General features: G+C 35.1%; 1 protein-coding gene and 1 pseudogene across 6 annotated transcripts; one reads left to right on the plus strand and one right to left on the minus strand.

Moving 5' to 3' along the window:
• Positions 1-954: 954 nt before the first annotated feature.
• On the minus strand, positions 955-7,529 carry LOC121247180 (uncharacterized membrane protein At1g16860-like). 6 transcript variants are annotated; one of them, XM_041145526.1, is made up of 7 exons: positions 7,239-7,529; positions 7,041-7,149; positions 6,386-6,462; positions 3,199-4,179; positions 2,490-2,645; positions 1,759-1,970; positions 955-1,571 (listed from the first exon to the last, which is right to left on the minus strand). In XM_041145526.1, the coding sequence occupies exons 2-7, from the start codon at positions 7,117-7,119 to the stop codon at positions 1,379-1,381; spliced, it is 1,698 nt and encodes a 565-aa protein (XP_041001460.1). In that variant the 5' UTR covers positions 7,120-7,149; positions 7,239-7,529; the 3' UTR covers positions 955-1,378. The 6 variants fall into 6 exon arrangements, with proteins under 6 accessions (XP_041001460.1, XP_041001459.1, XP_041001461.1 ...); XM_041145525.1 differs by having other exon boundaries at positions 7,041-7,122; positions 7,239-7,528; XM_041145527.1 differs by lacking the exon at positions 7,041-7,149 and having other exon boundaries at positions 7,239-7,527.
• Positions 7,530-9,614: 2,085 nt separating this feature from the next.
• Positions 9,615-10,605, plus strand: LOC121247000 (annotated as a pseudogene).
• Positions 10,606-14,699: the final 4,094 nt, after the last annotated feature.

A 14,699-nucleotide genomic window follows, 5' to 3' on the forward strand; every position in this document is an offset into this window, starting at 1 on the left:
CTCATGCTTTATTTTTCTGTCCTTTCATTCATGAATACTGGTCGAGAAAGTTTTCTAACCTTCAACAAATGAATCAATTTACTTCTTTCATGGCCATTGCAATGCATGTTTTCTCAGAAGGATCATCAAACGACTAATTTGATTTTATTCTGATGGCTTGGGGTTTCTGGCATAGGAGAAACAAAATGATCCATGAGCAAATTAATTTACCACCTCTGCAAGTTATGAATTTTGTTTTTTCAAAGAAGGGCATGCAGGTTACTGGGTTGCAGCACACTGTTACTTCCAATAAAGTGACTTATAGGTGGTCTCCTCCACCTACTGATTGGTTTAAGCTTAATTGTGATGGAGCCTTATTCTTTGACCAAAACAAAACTGGTATTGGGGGCAATTCTTAGAGATTCCTATGGTTCTGTTATCATGGTTCTAAGTAGAGGGGAAGAGGAATTTCTTGAACCATAAATTGTGGAAGCTATTGCTGTTTTGAGGGGATTGCAATTTTGTCTAAATATTGGCATCCAAAACCTTATGATTGAGAGTGATTGTAAGCATTTGGTTGAAGAAGTTGATAGTGAAGCTGATTTTTTTACAGTAATGAGAATTGTTATTGCTGAAATCAAAAGATTAATACAAGGCTTTGGGAACTGCAAGATTCAGCATCGTGGTTGACTCTCTAATGCTGCTGCACATCATCTGGCCAGACATGCATGGACTAATTCACAAATGCAGCTTTGGAGGCATTTTGTTCCTACTTTTATTGAACATGTTATTTATGTTGATCAGTTATCTTGTACTCAGATTTGAGGTCTTTAGTACCTCTTTGCAATGAAGTTCAAACTTTCTATAAAAAAAAAAAAAAAAAAAATACATACTTATTATCATTACTATTATTTGAATAAATAAACCGAATTTCATACATTTAAGATAGCTTTCAAATTATTACAGAAAAATAAATGGGATAAAAAGCGTCGATAAGACATAATTATATCCTTTTCAGCGTGTGGATGCAGACAAATTACCAGTCAGTTTCTGTATAGAGAATGCACTCGATGCCTCATAAATTTCCTACTATTTAACATAACCTTAATCTGCTCAAACAAGTAGTAAAACTCCTAACTACACCAAGCACCCTCACTAAAAAAAGAATTCCACCCTAGAAGAAAAATAAAAAAATAAAACAGAGTGAAACACTGCAAAACTATACACCCAGGAATAGGAATGGCAACCCCACCTTAAACCATCAGAATCCCCCTATCGCTTGTTACTCCCACCGCCAATACCATCAATATTAATAGAGAACAAAAAAAAAAAAAAAAAAAAAAAAAAAAAAGAACTCTCGGAAAGGCAATAACTGAAGAAGTTCATAGCTCATATACAGCTAAACTGGTATGACATCGTTCTTCGATGCATCTTCACACCTTAAAACAATACCCTCAAGGCTAGCAGGGAAAATACATTTTGCCCATTGGCATCCGGTTGTGAACGGCTCCGGTGGAGGGACAATCATAAGCACGTTCTCATTTCTCTGAACAACTCCCATTACACTAACTGTGCTTCCTTCTTTGATATACCTACATATGCAACAATGAAATTCAAATGTCCAGACTTGCGAATGGCAATTACTATGATGGTACCACCATAGCCTTTGATCCTCATAAATGCAGAGTACTATGAGTCAGTATGAAAACACAGAAAATGTAATCATAAGAGGGAACAGGAATCTAACTCAAATCTAACAATGAGAGAGAGAGCTTATACCCCTCTTTTAACCGCATCATCCGATCATCACTTGAGAGGTTCCTCTCTCCCAACCACCTGATGAACTCTGGGGACAACTCTTCATTCTCTGGATTAACATCAATGACAATTGAGTTGTCAATATAAGGGGTCACCCTTGCTCCATAGCCAGTCTTTACCAAGGCTCTCAATCCAGACTGGAAATCTGAGATGTAGAAGTCAACCACACGCCTCTGTCGAATGAAGACACCAGTCAAAAAGGTAAAATCCCAGACAATATTTCACCCCTGTGGACCCAGGGTCTCTTGGACTCACCAAAGGATCCATTGGAACAACCGGATCTTTAAAACAAGCAAGCATGCAGACCAGCAATTGCAAAATAACAAAATTTATAAAGCAGCAAAGAGAAGATTGTTCATCTAGGATATGCCATGGACACCTCATCTAGTAAATATCATGGCAGACATTCACAAAAAATACCAGTCAGTCCAGTGTACATACTGAAAAAGGAGGCCACCCCATATCTGCTCAAACCTTATCTAAGTGCATGAAGTAAACATTTTTCTGAAAAGTCCTCAAATCTTTGAAACTCAAAATGAGAGATGAAGTGTTTTCAGTACTAATAAATTCCAAACACAAACCACCCCCATAAATGTATAACTTTTACGGCAATGTCAGGAAGCTCGGAAATTTAACTTCGATAATAATAATACTGTCCACAAAACTATCAAGCCAATGTTTCAATTACTCACTTCTAATGATCTGAGCCCCCAGGTAAAATGGCGATGTGAAGGGTTCGCAGCCTTTGAATCCCATCCTCGATACTCATGTAAACTTGTTGATGTATACACACATCGAGAAATATTTTGAAATGATGTCTCAAGAGGCACATTGCCACAAGTGACCACCTTCAAAAGGAACAACCAAACAAGTGATAAATGTCATTTAAGAATATAAAGGGACAAGAGAGAGGAAAAAGAAAAGAACACATGGAAAACCAGCCACACCATCATTGTACATCTTTTTATAAGTGAAAAAATGAGATATATAGACCATATGAATAGCTTACGTTTACTTCATAACATCTATTAACAAATCTTCATAACTTTGAGATTTTAAATTGATAGTTAAATATTTCTTCAAATTTACGTTCACCAAAAAGCAATAAGATTTAAAATATTTGCTCAAAATATACATTCAACCATATAAACTATAAGATTCTCCCCATTAATAATCCCCTTTAAAAGGGGGAAAAAAAACGAGGGATTCAGAGGTTTTACTTCTTTATTCCTCACTAATCTCATGAATTTAGCTTACTCTATTATGACTGACTAGTTGAAAAAGTCAATGATGCAAGCGCAAAATACAATCAAACAAATGAAGTTCCATTTAACAGAGACACATTGATGCAATACAAGAATAATAATATAACCTACAAAATCATCAAAGCAAACTACATACCCCAGAGACCTTCACATATTGCCCATTCTTTGCAGTTCTAAGCTCCGAATCAGGATAACGAGCAATGTAACCAATAATGGTTCTTCTCCCCCAAAAAGTATTCCAGATGAATAATGCAGCAACTGAACCGAAAAGTGCCACTACCACCATAAGGAGAATGGCATTGTGGACAGCTCCAAGAATAAACCCACCAGCAATGAACCCCATCACGAAAAGAAGAATTAGTGACCATGACACTAACTTAGGGAGATTCCGCTTGAAGGAAAACTCATCATCTTGAGTAAGAATAGTCAGGGCCTGATTGTTAACAACAGAGGAGCCTGGTACTTTCATCGATCCCATAGATTCTAAAGGACCAGATACCTTCCGAGGGGCCCCAGAAGAATTTAAAGGGCCTGAAGAAATGGGTCCAGATGTAATAAGACCTGTTGCAGGGAGCACATGATGAAGAGGCCCAGAGTTATGGCGGCCTGTTGGTGTTACTCCACCAGATTGGGGACCAGATGACTTCTTCAAAGGCTCACCATGCTTATTTAGTGGGCCAGAATTTGTTTTCTTTAAGGAAGCTGAAGCAGATATGCCTCCAGAAGATACAGGCCCCGGAGTGGTATAGCCGGCCCTAACTGTGGCATTAGGCATGATTGGACCAGAGTGTGTGGCAGCACCTCCAAAAGATCCCGTCCTTGAAGGAGCACCAGTTAGAGGGCCTGATTTTCTAGATTTAGAGCCATCCACAGGGATATCAAACATTTTCCCAAGTTCTCCTGACTTCTTGATATCTCCACCTGTATAGGGCATGGCAGCAGAGCTCATAGTTGGTGTCCTTTCCTTTGGCTGCTCTGGCCGTCCTGATACGTAAAGGCCATTGCTGAGCTGATGAGATGGAATTCTGGAACCCATCTTAGGTTCTGTATGAAACCCTGAAGGAACTGATGTGATAAAAACTAAAGGCAATATGCTGATGAGATACTCAAAGCCCTCCTGAGAACAAAAAAGCATCAAGGAAATTATAGCCATTGTACACTGCAAAATTATATGATGCATAATCTCAAAGATGGATAACTGGAAAAGAGGCCAAAGTTAAATTTGAATGTTGAATACAAGGAAATGAGCACTAAAAACCAGTGTACAGTGAGACCAAGGTCACAAAAGAATCTAGTTCACCATTCCATATCAAATTTCCACTGGAGCTAGAACTCAGTGGTTGCATGGTAGGCCTTTACAAGATTTAGAAGTGCAAATAGTATATAATCAGTCTCTGTAGACAGAAATCAAAACTCAGAGTTTGGTTAAAACATGAGCAGATTAAAACCCCCATTTCAAATAACGCAATTGATTACAATAAAAGAAATGACTATCCAAATGTAAGTTCAAAGTTAATAAGATACAGATAAAATGGAAGTATAAACTTAAACTCAGAAAACTTTTGCATTGATAAACTATTATGCCAAGGAATAATGGTATTACACCAAAGAGTTATCTCAAAATAAGCCTCACAGACTTACCTCTTAATGGATCAAGAATGTGTTTAAGAAGACTAATTAAACATCCAATAATTAATCAGAGAACCCATTCACCTCCTAGTTGGTACTAGTAAAAAGTTGGGAGATAAAAAAACCAGAATAGAAAACTAAGCAGGGCAGTTGGTAAAAGTAGTTAACTAATTGAGATTCTCTCTAGCCAACAGGTGTATGCTACACTCTACTAGTCTGACTTATTGGACTTCTTGGTCATGGATTGTTGAATTCGTTCAGATAACTACATGACCATTTACCACATGTATGTGCATCAGTTTGTATGCATGTAGCCGCATCCACACATACCCACCAAACTCTAGAAGGGTACCAACTACATGCGGTAGGGCTGAGAACCGCTCACTACAGATGGGGCCTAACCCTATGTTGGGGCAAGATTCGCTGACTCAGGGGGCGGACAGGTAAGCTTTCCATCCAAGCAGGAGGAGGCCACCCTCCCCGGGTTTTCCCCCTATTTTTGTCTATAATGAACTTTCTAGCAAGAACACTACTGCACCTTCACTACCAGAATGCACAGAACTCACACAAGAAGAAATCACACCAAAAGACAGAATTATTTCTCAAATGCAAGATTCCCTTGTGAATCTTGACAAGGAATTTTCGAGGAATTCCCAACCTCCCAATTGTATTAGAACTTCAATGATCAGATGAATGAATCATTACACAGGCCAAGCACTGCTTTTATAGACACAGAGCATGAAGATGATCGAAACGACAAAGACTCAACCGTAAAACACATATTATGATTCCTAAGAACAATAATCACCGTTTAACTAAAAGCCCAAAACTCACAACTCTACAAACAAAACGACACTACATCCTCCTATTTCAATACGCAGGGTATCACTTAAAACCCAAACTCCCCGTTTGATCCCAAAAGCAGTTACAGCCGTTACACTCATCCCCTTCCTTCAGTTAAAGCCGTTAGCTTCATTCTTCCTTCCTACTAGCCTCCTTAACAGCCATAGCCTTTCTTCTTCTTCAAGAACCTGCCCCCAAGCACCCGTGACATCATCCATTGAATCCTTTCCAAAAAAACACATCCTAATTATGCAAAAAAAAAATAAAAAAAATAAAAAAAAAATAAAAAACCCGCAAAAATCAAATCCCAACAAATTGCAAAAATCAAAACATATAGATGCAAAAAAAAAAAAAAAAAAAAAACCCTAAGTGCCTAAATACTAAACATAACTGCAAAAATCAAATCCCAACAAATTGCAAAAATCAAAACATATAGATGCAAACAAATTGAAAAAAAAAAAAAAAAACTGACAAACCGGAACCAACAATCAAATTCCAATAGCTTGCAAAATTCAAGTCCCAAAAATAAACCCAACAAATTTAAAAAATCAAATCACAAATACCACTTTCTGTTGGGATTTCTGCGTGCGACAGTAAAGAATCTTTTTATTTTTTTATTTTTTTTTATAAATCAGTCTCTGCTTTCTGTAATTGTGAACAACTTGGGCTAATCAGAGAGATGGACCAACCATAAACATTACACCATTTTTGGCAAAAAAAAAAGAACTAAAGAAGAGAAGAAATGGTTGAAAAATATAGGATAACGAATACATGGAACATAGATCTTCATTACACATGGAACTCTGGGTCTCAGTGTGGAGAAAAATAATAATGCAAATTAGAAAACTAACCTTCTGAACAACCCTTTTCTTGGTCCATATGAAAAAATCAAAGCACAGATGGACCACCATTTGAAAAAGTAATGGAGCTACAATCAGATAGTTTATAAAATTCAGAGTTTGGGACTGGAAGTGCCAAAGTTTATCCTTCTTTTCCGTTATTTTCTCAGCTAACTACATCATGTCAGCAACTACGCGAATGAGTATTATTCCATCAGAAAAAAGTTACCATACCATCTGCTGGTATTTACATTAACAGCCAGAATCCACATTCCAACAAAGAAACATAGCATACACAAATTTCATCTTTGACGAAAAGAAGCTCGGAAGAAAAGAAAGTGTGAAGGCAATGGCCAAAAGTATTAGGCCTTGTGACCAAATATATAATCCAATATTCAGAATTATTAAATTATTTCCCTACATGTTCTCAACCAACCAAACAAAAAGGCAAAACTCATTATGACTCTGAAACGTAGTGAAGTATCAGAATCTTTCCATATTTAGAAATCTCTCACTTAAACGGTACTATTAAAATTCACCAAAAATCCTAATAGCCTCAAGCCCAACCAAACCATATTTGCTGAACAACCAAAAAAAGACCCAGATTCCAGGGATAATGGGAATGCCAGAGTCTTAAAAATTTACAAAAATTCAAAGAAATACGCACCGTTTATAGAAACCCAAGCAACAGAAAAACCCAATTCTAAAACCGAAATCGGGAAAATAGGACACGCCCAAGTCGCCATTCTCTGAAAAACCAATAAAATGGAGAAGATCTGAGAAAATAAGCAGGCAAAAGAAGTAAAGGAACTGAGACCAATGAGGGAAAATAGGAAAAATATAAAGATTTCATAAAGACACAAACCTGAAGTAGAAGCCGTTTAAGCAGAATGAGCTGAAATCTGGAGACTCGGAGACATTACGGGTCGATCAAAGTCCCAAGGGACCAAGCCAAAACCCCAGAATTTCTCTCTCTCTCTCTCTCTCTCCCTCTCCCACTGAACCAGAGTGCTCGTTTGTGGGGATTTCTCCGCGTAGAAACTAGAGATCCGCAACACTGGCGAGGTTGTCTCTTCCAGGGTTCTCTGTTGCAGCTCCAGTTCTGTTTTTAATCCTTTTCGATATCTTTTAGCTACAGTATCTGTACGTTGCTCCAGTTCTTCTATTTCTTTCTTTACTTTTAAGAGCAAGCGCGAAATTGTATTAATTTTAAAAAAGGAAACTATTGAATACTGAACAGATCTTTGCGCTTACGCTTTAACGTAATTATAAATTATTTCTTTTAAAACATAAAAATAATTTAAGCTACGTTTAAATGTTAAATTAAGTTGAGTTTAATTAAATTAAATTAAATTTTTTATGAATAATAGTGAATTAAAATTATAGACTGAATTTTATGAGGTCCACTTAAAATGAATTTAAATGTATTTAAATATTAAGATAAGTTTAAATATATTTATGAAAAACTGAAAAAAGTTGTGGCTCACACGTCTAAAAAAATATTGAATTGAAAAATATTATAATTCTTACGTGTAAAGAAATTTTAAGTTGAGATAAATTTAATAATTTAAAAATTAAATATTTAAATATTAGAGTTATATTAAAATTAAACTAAAGCAAATTAAACTCAGAAGAATACAACAACCAAACGACTTACACTCCCATCAAATAACTACATAATTTACAATCCCTTTTCAAATTCTCGATTTTGACAATCACTTTTGACATTTGTTGTAAAAAAATTAACTTTTACCCCTCCATAAAACATTTGAAAATTAAAAATTAAAAAAAAATACAAATGAAATATGGAAAATAAAATTAAAATGTTAAGAACTAGAAAAAAACAAAATTGAAAATTAATTTTGATCGAAAATCAAGAAACGTGAATATCTTTCTAAAAAAATTAAAAAAAGTCTAATTTTTATGTTTACAAGATGAGTTTGAATAGACGGTTCAGATAAGATGAGATGAGATATTTTATTAAAAGTTAAATAAAATATTATTAGAATATAATTTTTTAATATTATTTTTATTTTAAAATTTAAAAAAGTTGAATTGTTTATTATATTTTTGTATGAAAATTAAAGAAATTATAATGATAAAATGAGATGATATGAGATGAGAAATATTAATTCTATTTTTCTCTATAGAATTATTGATTCTTAAGAAATTATTTTTAAAAAGTGAAAAGCAGTTTTTGAAAAAAGAGTTATTCTATAATTGAATTTAATCTTTGACTTAATAGGTATTTTGTCTTCCTCTTTTCTTAAAACAAAATATAGTATTTGTCTTTCTAAGGCTTTTATGACTAATCTTGTCTTTTAAGAAAATGGTACATTGCAATTTCTTTATAGCTCGAACTTTGAGAGGTAATTGCAACTGGTATAGTAGTTTAAGGATATGTATCATTTCCTATAAGGGTGTGCAGCGGACTAGATTTGTTTTCGGTCTGGTTAAAAATCTGGAAGGAAAACTCTAAGTAGTAGCCACTGTTTGCTACATCCAATTTGCACATATGACGTGTCTTCGTTCCACTCCTCCTAAACGGAAAAAGTCACTTTCATTTTGAATTTTCGTTCCTTTTATGCGTTTCGTTCCTCTCCCCCCAACCCCCGAGTTTCTTTCTTCCTCTCTCCCTGTTTATTTCTTCCTCTTCTCCCTTCCCCTTTTTTTCCTTCTTCTCCCCCCACCCACCTCCCCCCCCCCAGCTCCCGAACTCCTTTGCAACGTGATTTCCCGAGAAGCCCTGCACTGAGATTTCGAGTTCCTCCCCCGAAGCCCCGAGCTCCTCTGCAATGTGATTTCAAGTCGCAGGTGATTTCTTCTTCTTCTTCTTCTTCTTCTTCTTCTTCTTCTCTGAGATTTCTTCTTCTTTTTCTTCTTCTCTAAGGTAACTTTTTTTTTTATTCCTCCTTCTCCCTATTGCACGTTTCTCACTGGCCCTTTTCAAACTTCTTCCCCGTCGCCCATCTTCTCCCCCACCCCCGTCACCCATCCTCTGCAAAGTTGCCATTACCACAGCAGCACTTCGTCCGTGTGAAACTTCGTCCATTACCACGTTTCTCTCTGGCCCTTTTGAATTTTCTGCTGCATTTTTTTATTGTGCATAACTTAATTACTCTCTCTATTCTCTCTCTTCGTGAAGTTTTTTATTTTCATCTTCATTTTGTCTGTGTCTAATCGAAGTTTTATGTTCTAGAAATTTTTTGATTCATCTCCGTATTTAAGAAATTTCTCTTGACTCAGGAAAAGCTCTGAAAATGTAGAATCGGGAGCGGGGAAATGGGTTTCATATCTCAATCGAGAGAAGAAGCTAGATTCTATTGTTGGTCGCTGTCCAACTTCTCCTTTTTTCCCGAAAGGACTATATATATATGCCAATGTTGGAAGCGGTATTATGCTAAAAAATTTATTCATCTTTTAAGTCAATACTTTTGTTTAAAGCCAGTATTTGCCGGCAAAAATTGCTTTTGGTTTCTCATTTGACTGCATCTCCCAATGTATCATTCCATCAATATTCATCACTACAAAATATGTTGTTATGGATTTAAGCCTCTTGCCTTCACAGTCATTTTGAGTTTCTCTGTCCATTTAACTTGTTTCAAAATGGTTTATTGAAAATAATACAATTAACTGAAGTAACTAATAACTATTACGGTTTTTGTATGGAAGACAATGCTTATGGATATGTTTTATAGTGCCACTGATGGAATTGTTAATTAAACATTGAAGAAGGCATCACTTTAATGAGGTGAGCTTTTGTTTATGTTTTCACAACACCTGGTCCAAGTATGATGCAGATCATCATTCCTGCATTCCATATGGTCTATTGAAGATATGGCATCTGACTATAGTGTTCTTGGACACATACGGAGTAAGTTATGTTTGATTTTTATTTTCTTATGCTCAGGCTATGCTTAAATTAATGAACATATGCATAAGATATGGAAAAGCCAGGTGGAAGAAAAGTCTTTGCAGTCTAGTGTTTCTAGTTGGATTATGAACCTTCCATTTGATACAAAAGTTAAAGAATGGTTGGCTGCAGAAGAAAGATACAAGCAAGACATACAGATGAAAAATATTCTCCCTGCTGTAGCAGACAAGTTTCTAAAATTGGGTTGTCACAATTGTAACACTTTTGGTTTGGTTGGATAAATTGTATGTAAATAGCACGTTGTATGGAATATATCATTATTGAATAGATCAACTGCAATGGTACTCCTCCTATTGTACAAAAAGATCAGTTGTAATGGTACTCCTATTGTACAAAAAGGGTACCTGTAGGTTCATTAAATTAACCTTTGTAATGAAAATAGCTTGTGCACATCTCATGAATGATTTTAGTTTTGATTCCATTGTTGCTAATGGTGCAACATGAACCTAACTTCGCTTGCATTCTTAGGTTGATAGTACCGGTTTTTAAAAAAATATGCAATTAGTCACAGTTTGAATTTCTTCTTTTACCTCATAATCTTGGCACCCAATCAGAACATATTTAGTTACCCAACATAATAAAACTAAAAGGATTGGCTACATCAAGATTGCAACACAGTCTGTATCTGGTTTTTGATATCATGCAAACGGAATAATAATAACATAATATAGTCTGTATTTGGTTTTGGAATAATATGAGAAAGGAAAAATAAAAGAAAAGCAAATAAAGATCAGGACTACGCTTTCAAGGAAAAATTGTGAATCAATAAATTCACATACATTTTCTATGAAGTGAAATATAACACCGTCTTAACACTATAATACACTGAATTAACACTATCAACTCTTTCTCTTTCCCCTCTTAAACGATCTAGATGTTCCATCTCTTTGATGAGTAGCAGATGAAGCATCTTTCATTGGTGATTCTGTTAATATCCTTGAGAGCCCGAAATCACAGATCTTGACAGTCCAATTCTTATTCACAAGGCAGTTTGCACTCTTTATATCACGATGAACAATCTTCATCCTATGTATGCACATCAAACCCCTACATTGACAGCAGGAAGCTCAACTCAACATGAAATCAATATTTTTCATCACTTTAAAGTCATATCTAACAAATGGAATTTTCAATTTTGATAACGATCATGGCTCCAATCATAGAAATTGATTAAATAATAATAATAGTAGCAAGAAGTAGTTGTAATATAATGTATACATCCAACCAACCTCACATTGTCTTGCAAGATGACACAGAGTGAGTCTTATTAAATGGTGTCATCATTTCTTTCTTTCTTAACAATTTAACTTTTTCAATCACAGGGTCTCTACTCTTTGACTCTGCTCACTTGAATTCTCACTTCCCACAACTCATGAGTCCTAAACACTATCCAACTCAAACCATAAGTTAATCAAGATTCTATCCTATATGGCTCAAAGTATATCAATAGTCATAGACTATATATCTTAAAATAATGGCCTCCTGTTCAAATATTTTTTTGATAAGTAAAATAAGAATTTATTAAACCACCAACTGTCAATTACAAAGATAGAAAAGCCCTAATTATGTAGCTCTGATCCCCTCTTAGCCTCGTAGATATCTTTCCTATGAATATAGAAGCTCAGGAAAATGGCAATAGGAGATTTCTAAAATAAATCTTACAGAAACTTGCATTGCAAAGTTGATGAAAACAGAATACTAATTGTTGCATTTAGCGACTAAACAGAATCTAGCCAGTTCAATTTAATGAAAATTATGCTAAAAGTTTTTTTATTAAAGAAATAAAAAACATTGGCAAAGAACTTACCGGAACAGACCATACAAGAACTGTGATTCCTTTCATGGGATACTTGAGGTTTGTCATCATATCCTTTCTCACAGAGCGGTGAAATGGGCGAATTATATATAGAACTACTTATATCGCCCTTTCCCACTAAGCGGTGAAATGGGCCAATTATATATACAACTACTTTTATCGCAGCAAGAAGCAGCAATATATGCCAATCATAAATGTGATTCCATGCAAGAGTGGCACCATGAGATTGAATAGTGTGCGTTCCAAGCTCCACCTATCCTGTTCTTTGTTGCTGTAACATGCACATAACACCAAAGGTATGATGATTCATTTTCATGATTTACTCATGCTGGACCATTCAATCATCTTCTGAAGCTTTGGTCATATATGTACTGCTTCCTATATGATTCACAGCGCTTAAATTCAAGCCAAAACCAATTAAGGCAACAAGAGTGGGTCTGTTGCAAAAGAATTCCAGTTTAGACATTCGAATACTCATATGAAAATATTCAATTCAAGATATTAGCGTTATAAACTGATGTTGTCAAGTCTAACTCAAAGTCCAAACGCTCAGCTCAGGTACCTGTGCTGAGCTGAACAAATTCTATATTCTGGCCATCTTCTGGCCTAGCCAATCTATATTCTACACAATAGATGGCCTCCTCAACAAATTTACTTTTACATAAAAAATAATAATAATAATAATAATAATAATGAAAAGATCAAACACATTGTAGCAGACAAGAATCTCAAAAAATGTACTAACAAAAAAATACCTTCTCAGCAATGGATGTGAGCTTCAAAGAAGGAAGAATGGAAGTAAGATGTTGTGAAAGGTTGTTTGGTTTTGATTTTTTAAGAAGTATAATCATTCATAGGTCATCAAAATTATGGGGCAACATGTAAGCGGATTGATCATATTTGTATCATTGAGAGCTGAATAGCTGAAATTCATAAGGTTGGGCAGTTGAGTTTTCATCCATCTAGTTTATCTGAGAAGAATTCTGGGTGGATTTGGGATTTTAGCATGATATTCATATTAGATGCAAAAAAGTGAAGGTAACTTGCATCTTGAATTGATCTAGATGAAACTCACATTGACAGAAATTTCTAGTGGAGAAAGGAAATTGAAGAGCTACAAACTACCTAAAATTCCCCGTATGAACCCAGCTTTTAATTGAAAGTTTGGCTGCCATTTAATCATTGTGAATGATTGATTGGGACTTAAATGGGTGCATATAGGCCTCGAATCAGTCCTATATACATACCCATTTCGGAAAGCATAAAAAAAAAGGCTGAAACTTTATCACATCTCCAATGTGTATTATATTATCCAAATCTGATCATCTTTGAGTAAAAAAACTATAGTATTGCGGTTATTTAAACAAAATTACAATGGAATGTTAGAAAATGAAAGGCTGATTTGTCAAATAAGCACAAACAAAGATCTGATCCAGTTCTGCCTGAATGTAAAGTCTAAAATTTAGCACCTTCTTGAGCTGGAAACTGATAATACCCCTTCACTCAACTGGTCCTCTACGTCCCAACTGGTCAATCACGTTTCCAGCTCCTTTCCCAGCATCCACCTATAAGATTAGAGAGATATATATAGGAGTAGGAACTAAAGAAAAAAAATAACAGAGGTTACTGCTCTAGGAAAGTGTTTGGATACCATGAAAGTTAACATCACCAATTGAATGTGCTTTTCTTTTTTTCATTTATTTGCTTCGGTTCCCTTGTTCTATGCAAATGATAAATTCAAAGGTTTCTAGCATAGCACTTGAACAATCCCATAGATTAGATTATTAGGCAATCAAATAAATAAATAAAAATAAATAATAGGTTACATATTGAACAAATCTAGCTTCACTAATTCGTCCTTCAGTGCATTCATGCCTATCTTGTACTTGTTATATTTTGTATAACAAGGTTGAAAATTTTTTATGCACATTGTAAATGAAATGAGTTGAGATGTTATTTTTTATCCAAATAACCCCTCATGTTCCCTTCAATTGGTTAAGGGCTGTCGAGCCCTTAATGTAAGATGTGTCCAACGATCATCAAGTCCATCCCAGACATCTCACAGCCCACCATATATATACATATATATATGTATATATATATCTCACCAAGCGAAATGGTTATTATTTTTTTTCAAACATTTATGATCTGTGGTATGATTTACGAAGCAGTAGACAACGATTGGTCAGTTAATTTTCAGACTATAATTCTTTGTTTTTCACTTCCTTGCAATTTCAACCCCCCACATGACACTTTTACAAATTAATTGCATTTCCTGCATATTAGCAGTTTGTGTCATTCATGCTTGCTAATAATTACTACTCTGCCCAGAAAAATAACATTATACAACATCTTCATTGATGATGTAGGTAATTAATTTCACGCTGGTATGTGATCACGTGAAAAAATTTACAACACAGATTTATTTGGATTTCATGTTGCCAACAAACTGTTTTTAACAATATTTTTTATTTGTTAGCGTTACTACCTACGCTCCTCTCGAGTAGCATACCCTCGACAGGTATGGCCCACTTCTAAATAAAAGAATTTGGATTTCATTTATCATTTATTTAGCC

Source organism: Juglans microcarpa x Juglans regia, chromosome 1S, assembly GCF_004785595.1.
Source record: "Juglans microcarpa x Juglans regia isolate MS1-56 chromosome 1S, Jm3101_v1.0, whole genome shotgun sequence".
Taxonomy (NCBI): domain Eukaryota; kingdom Viridiplantae; phylum Streptophyta; class Magnoliopsida; order Fagales; family Juglandaceae; genus Juglans; species Juglans microcarpa x Juglans regia.

Bases quoted from the DNA above. Each gene is read 5' to 3' on its own strand.
- LOC121247180 (XM_041145526.1), bottom strand. From the start codon at position 7,119: ATGGCGACTTGGGCGTGTCCTATTTTCCCGATTTCGGTTTTAGAATTG. The intron at 1,971-2,489 runs GTGAGTAATTGA...TTCATTCGACAG, and splicing joins GGGGGCTCAGATCATTAGAA to AGGCGTGTGGTTGACTTCTA. The intron at 1,572-1,758 runs GTATAAGCTCTC...TTGCATATGTAG, and splicing joins ATGATGCGGTTAAAAGAGGG to GTATATCAAAGAAGGAAGCA.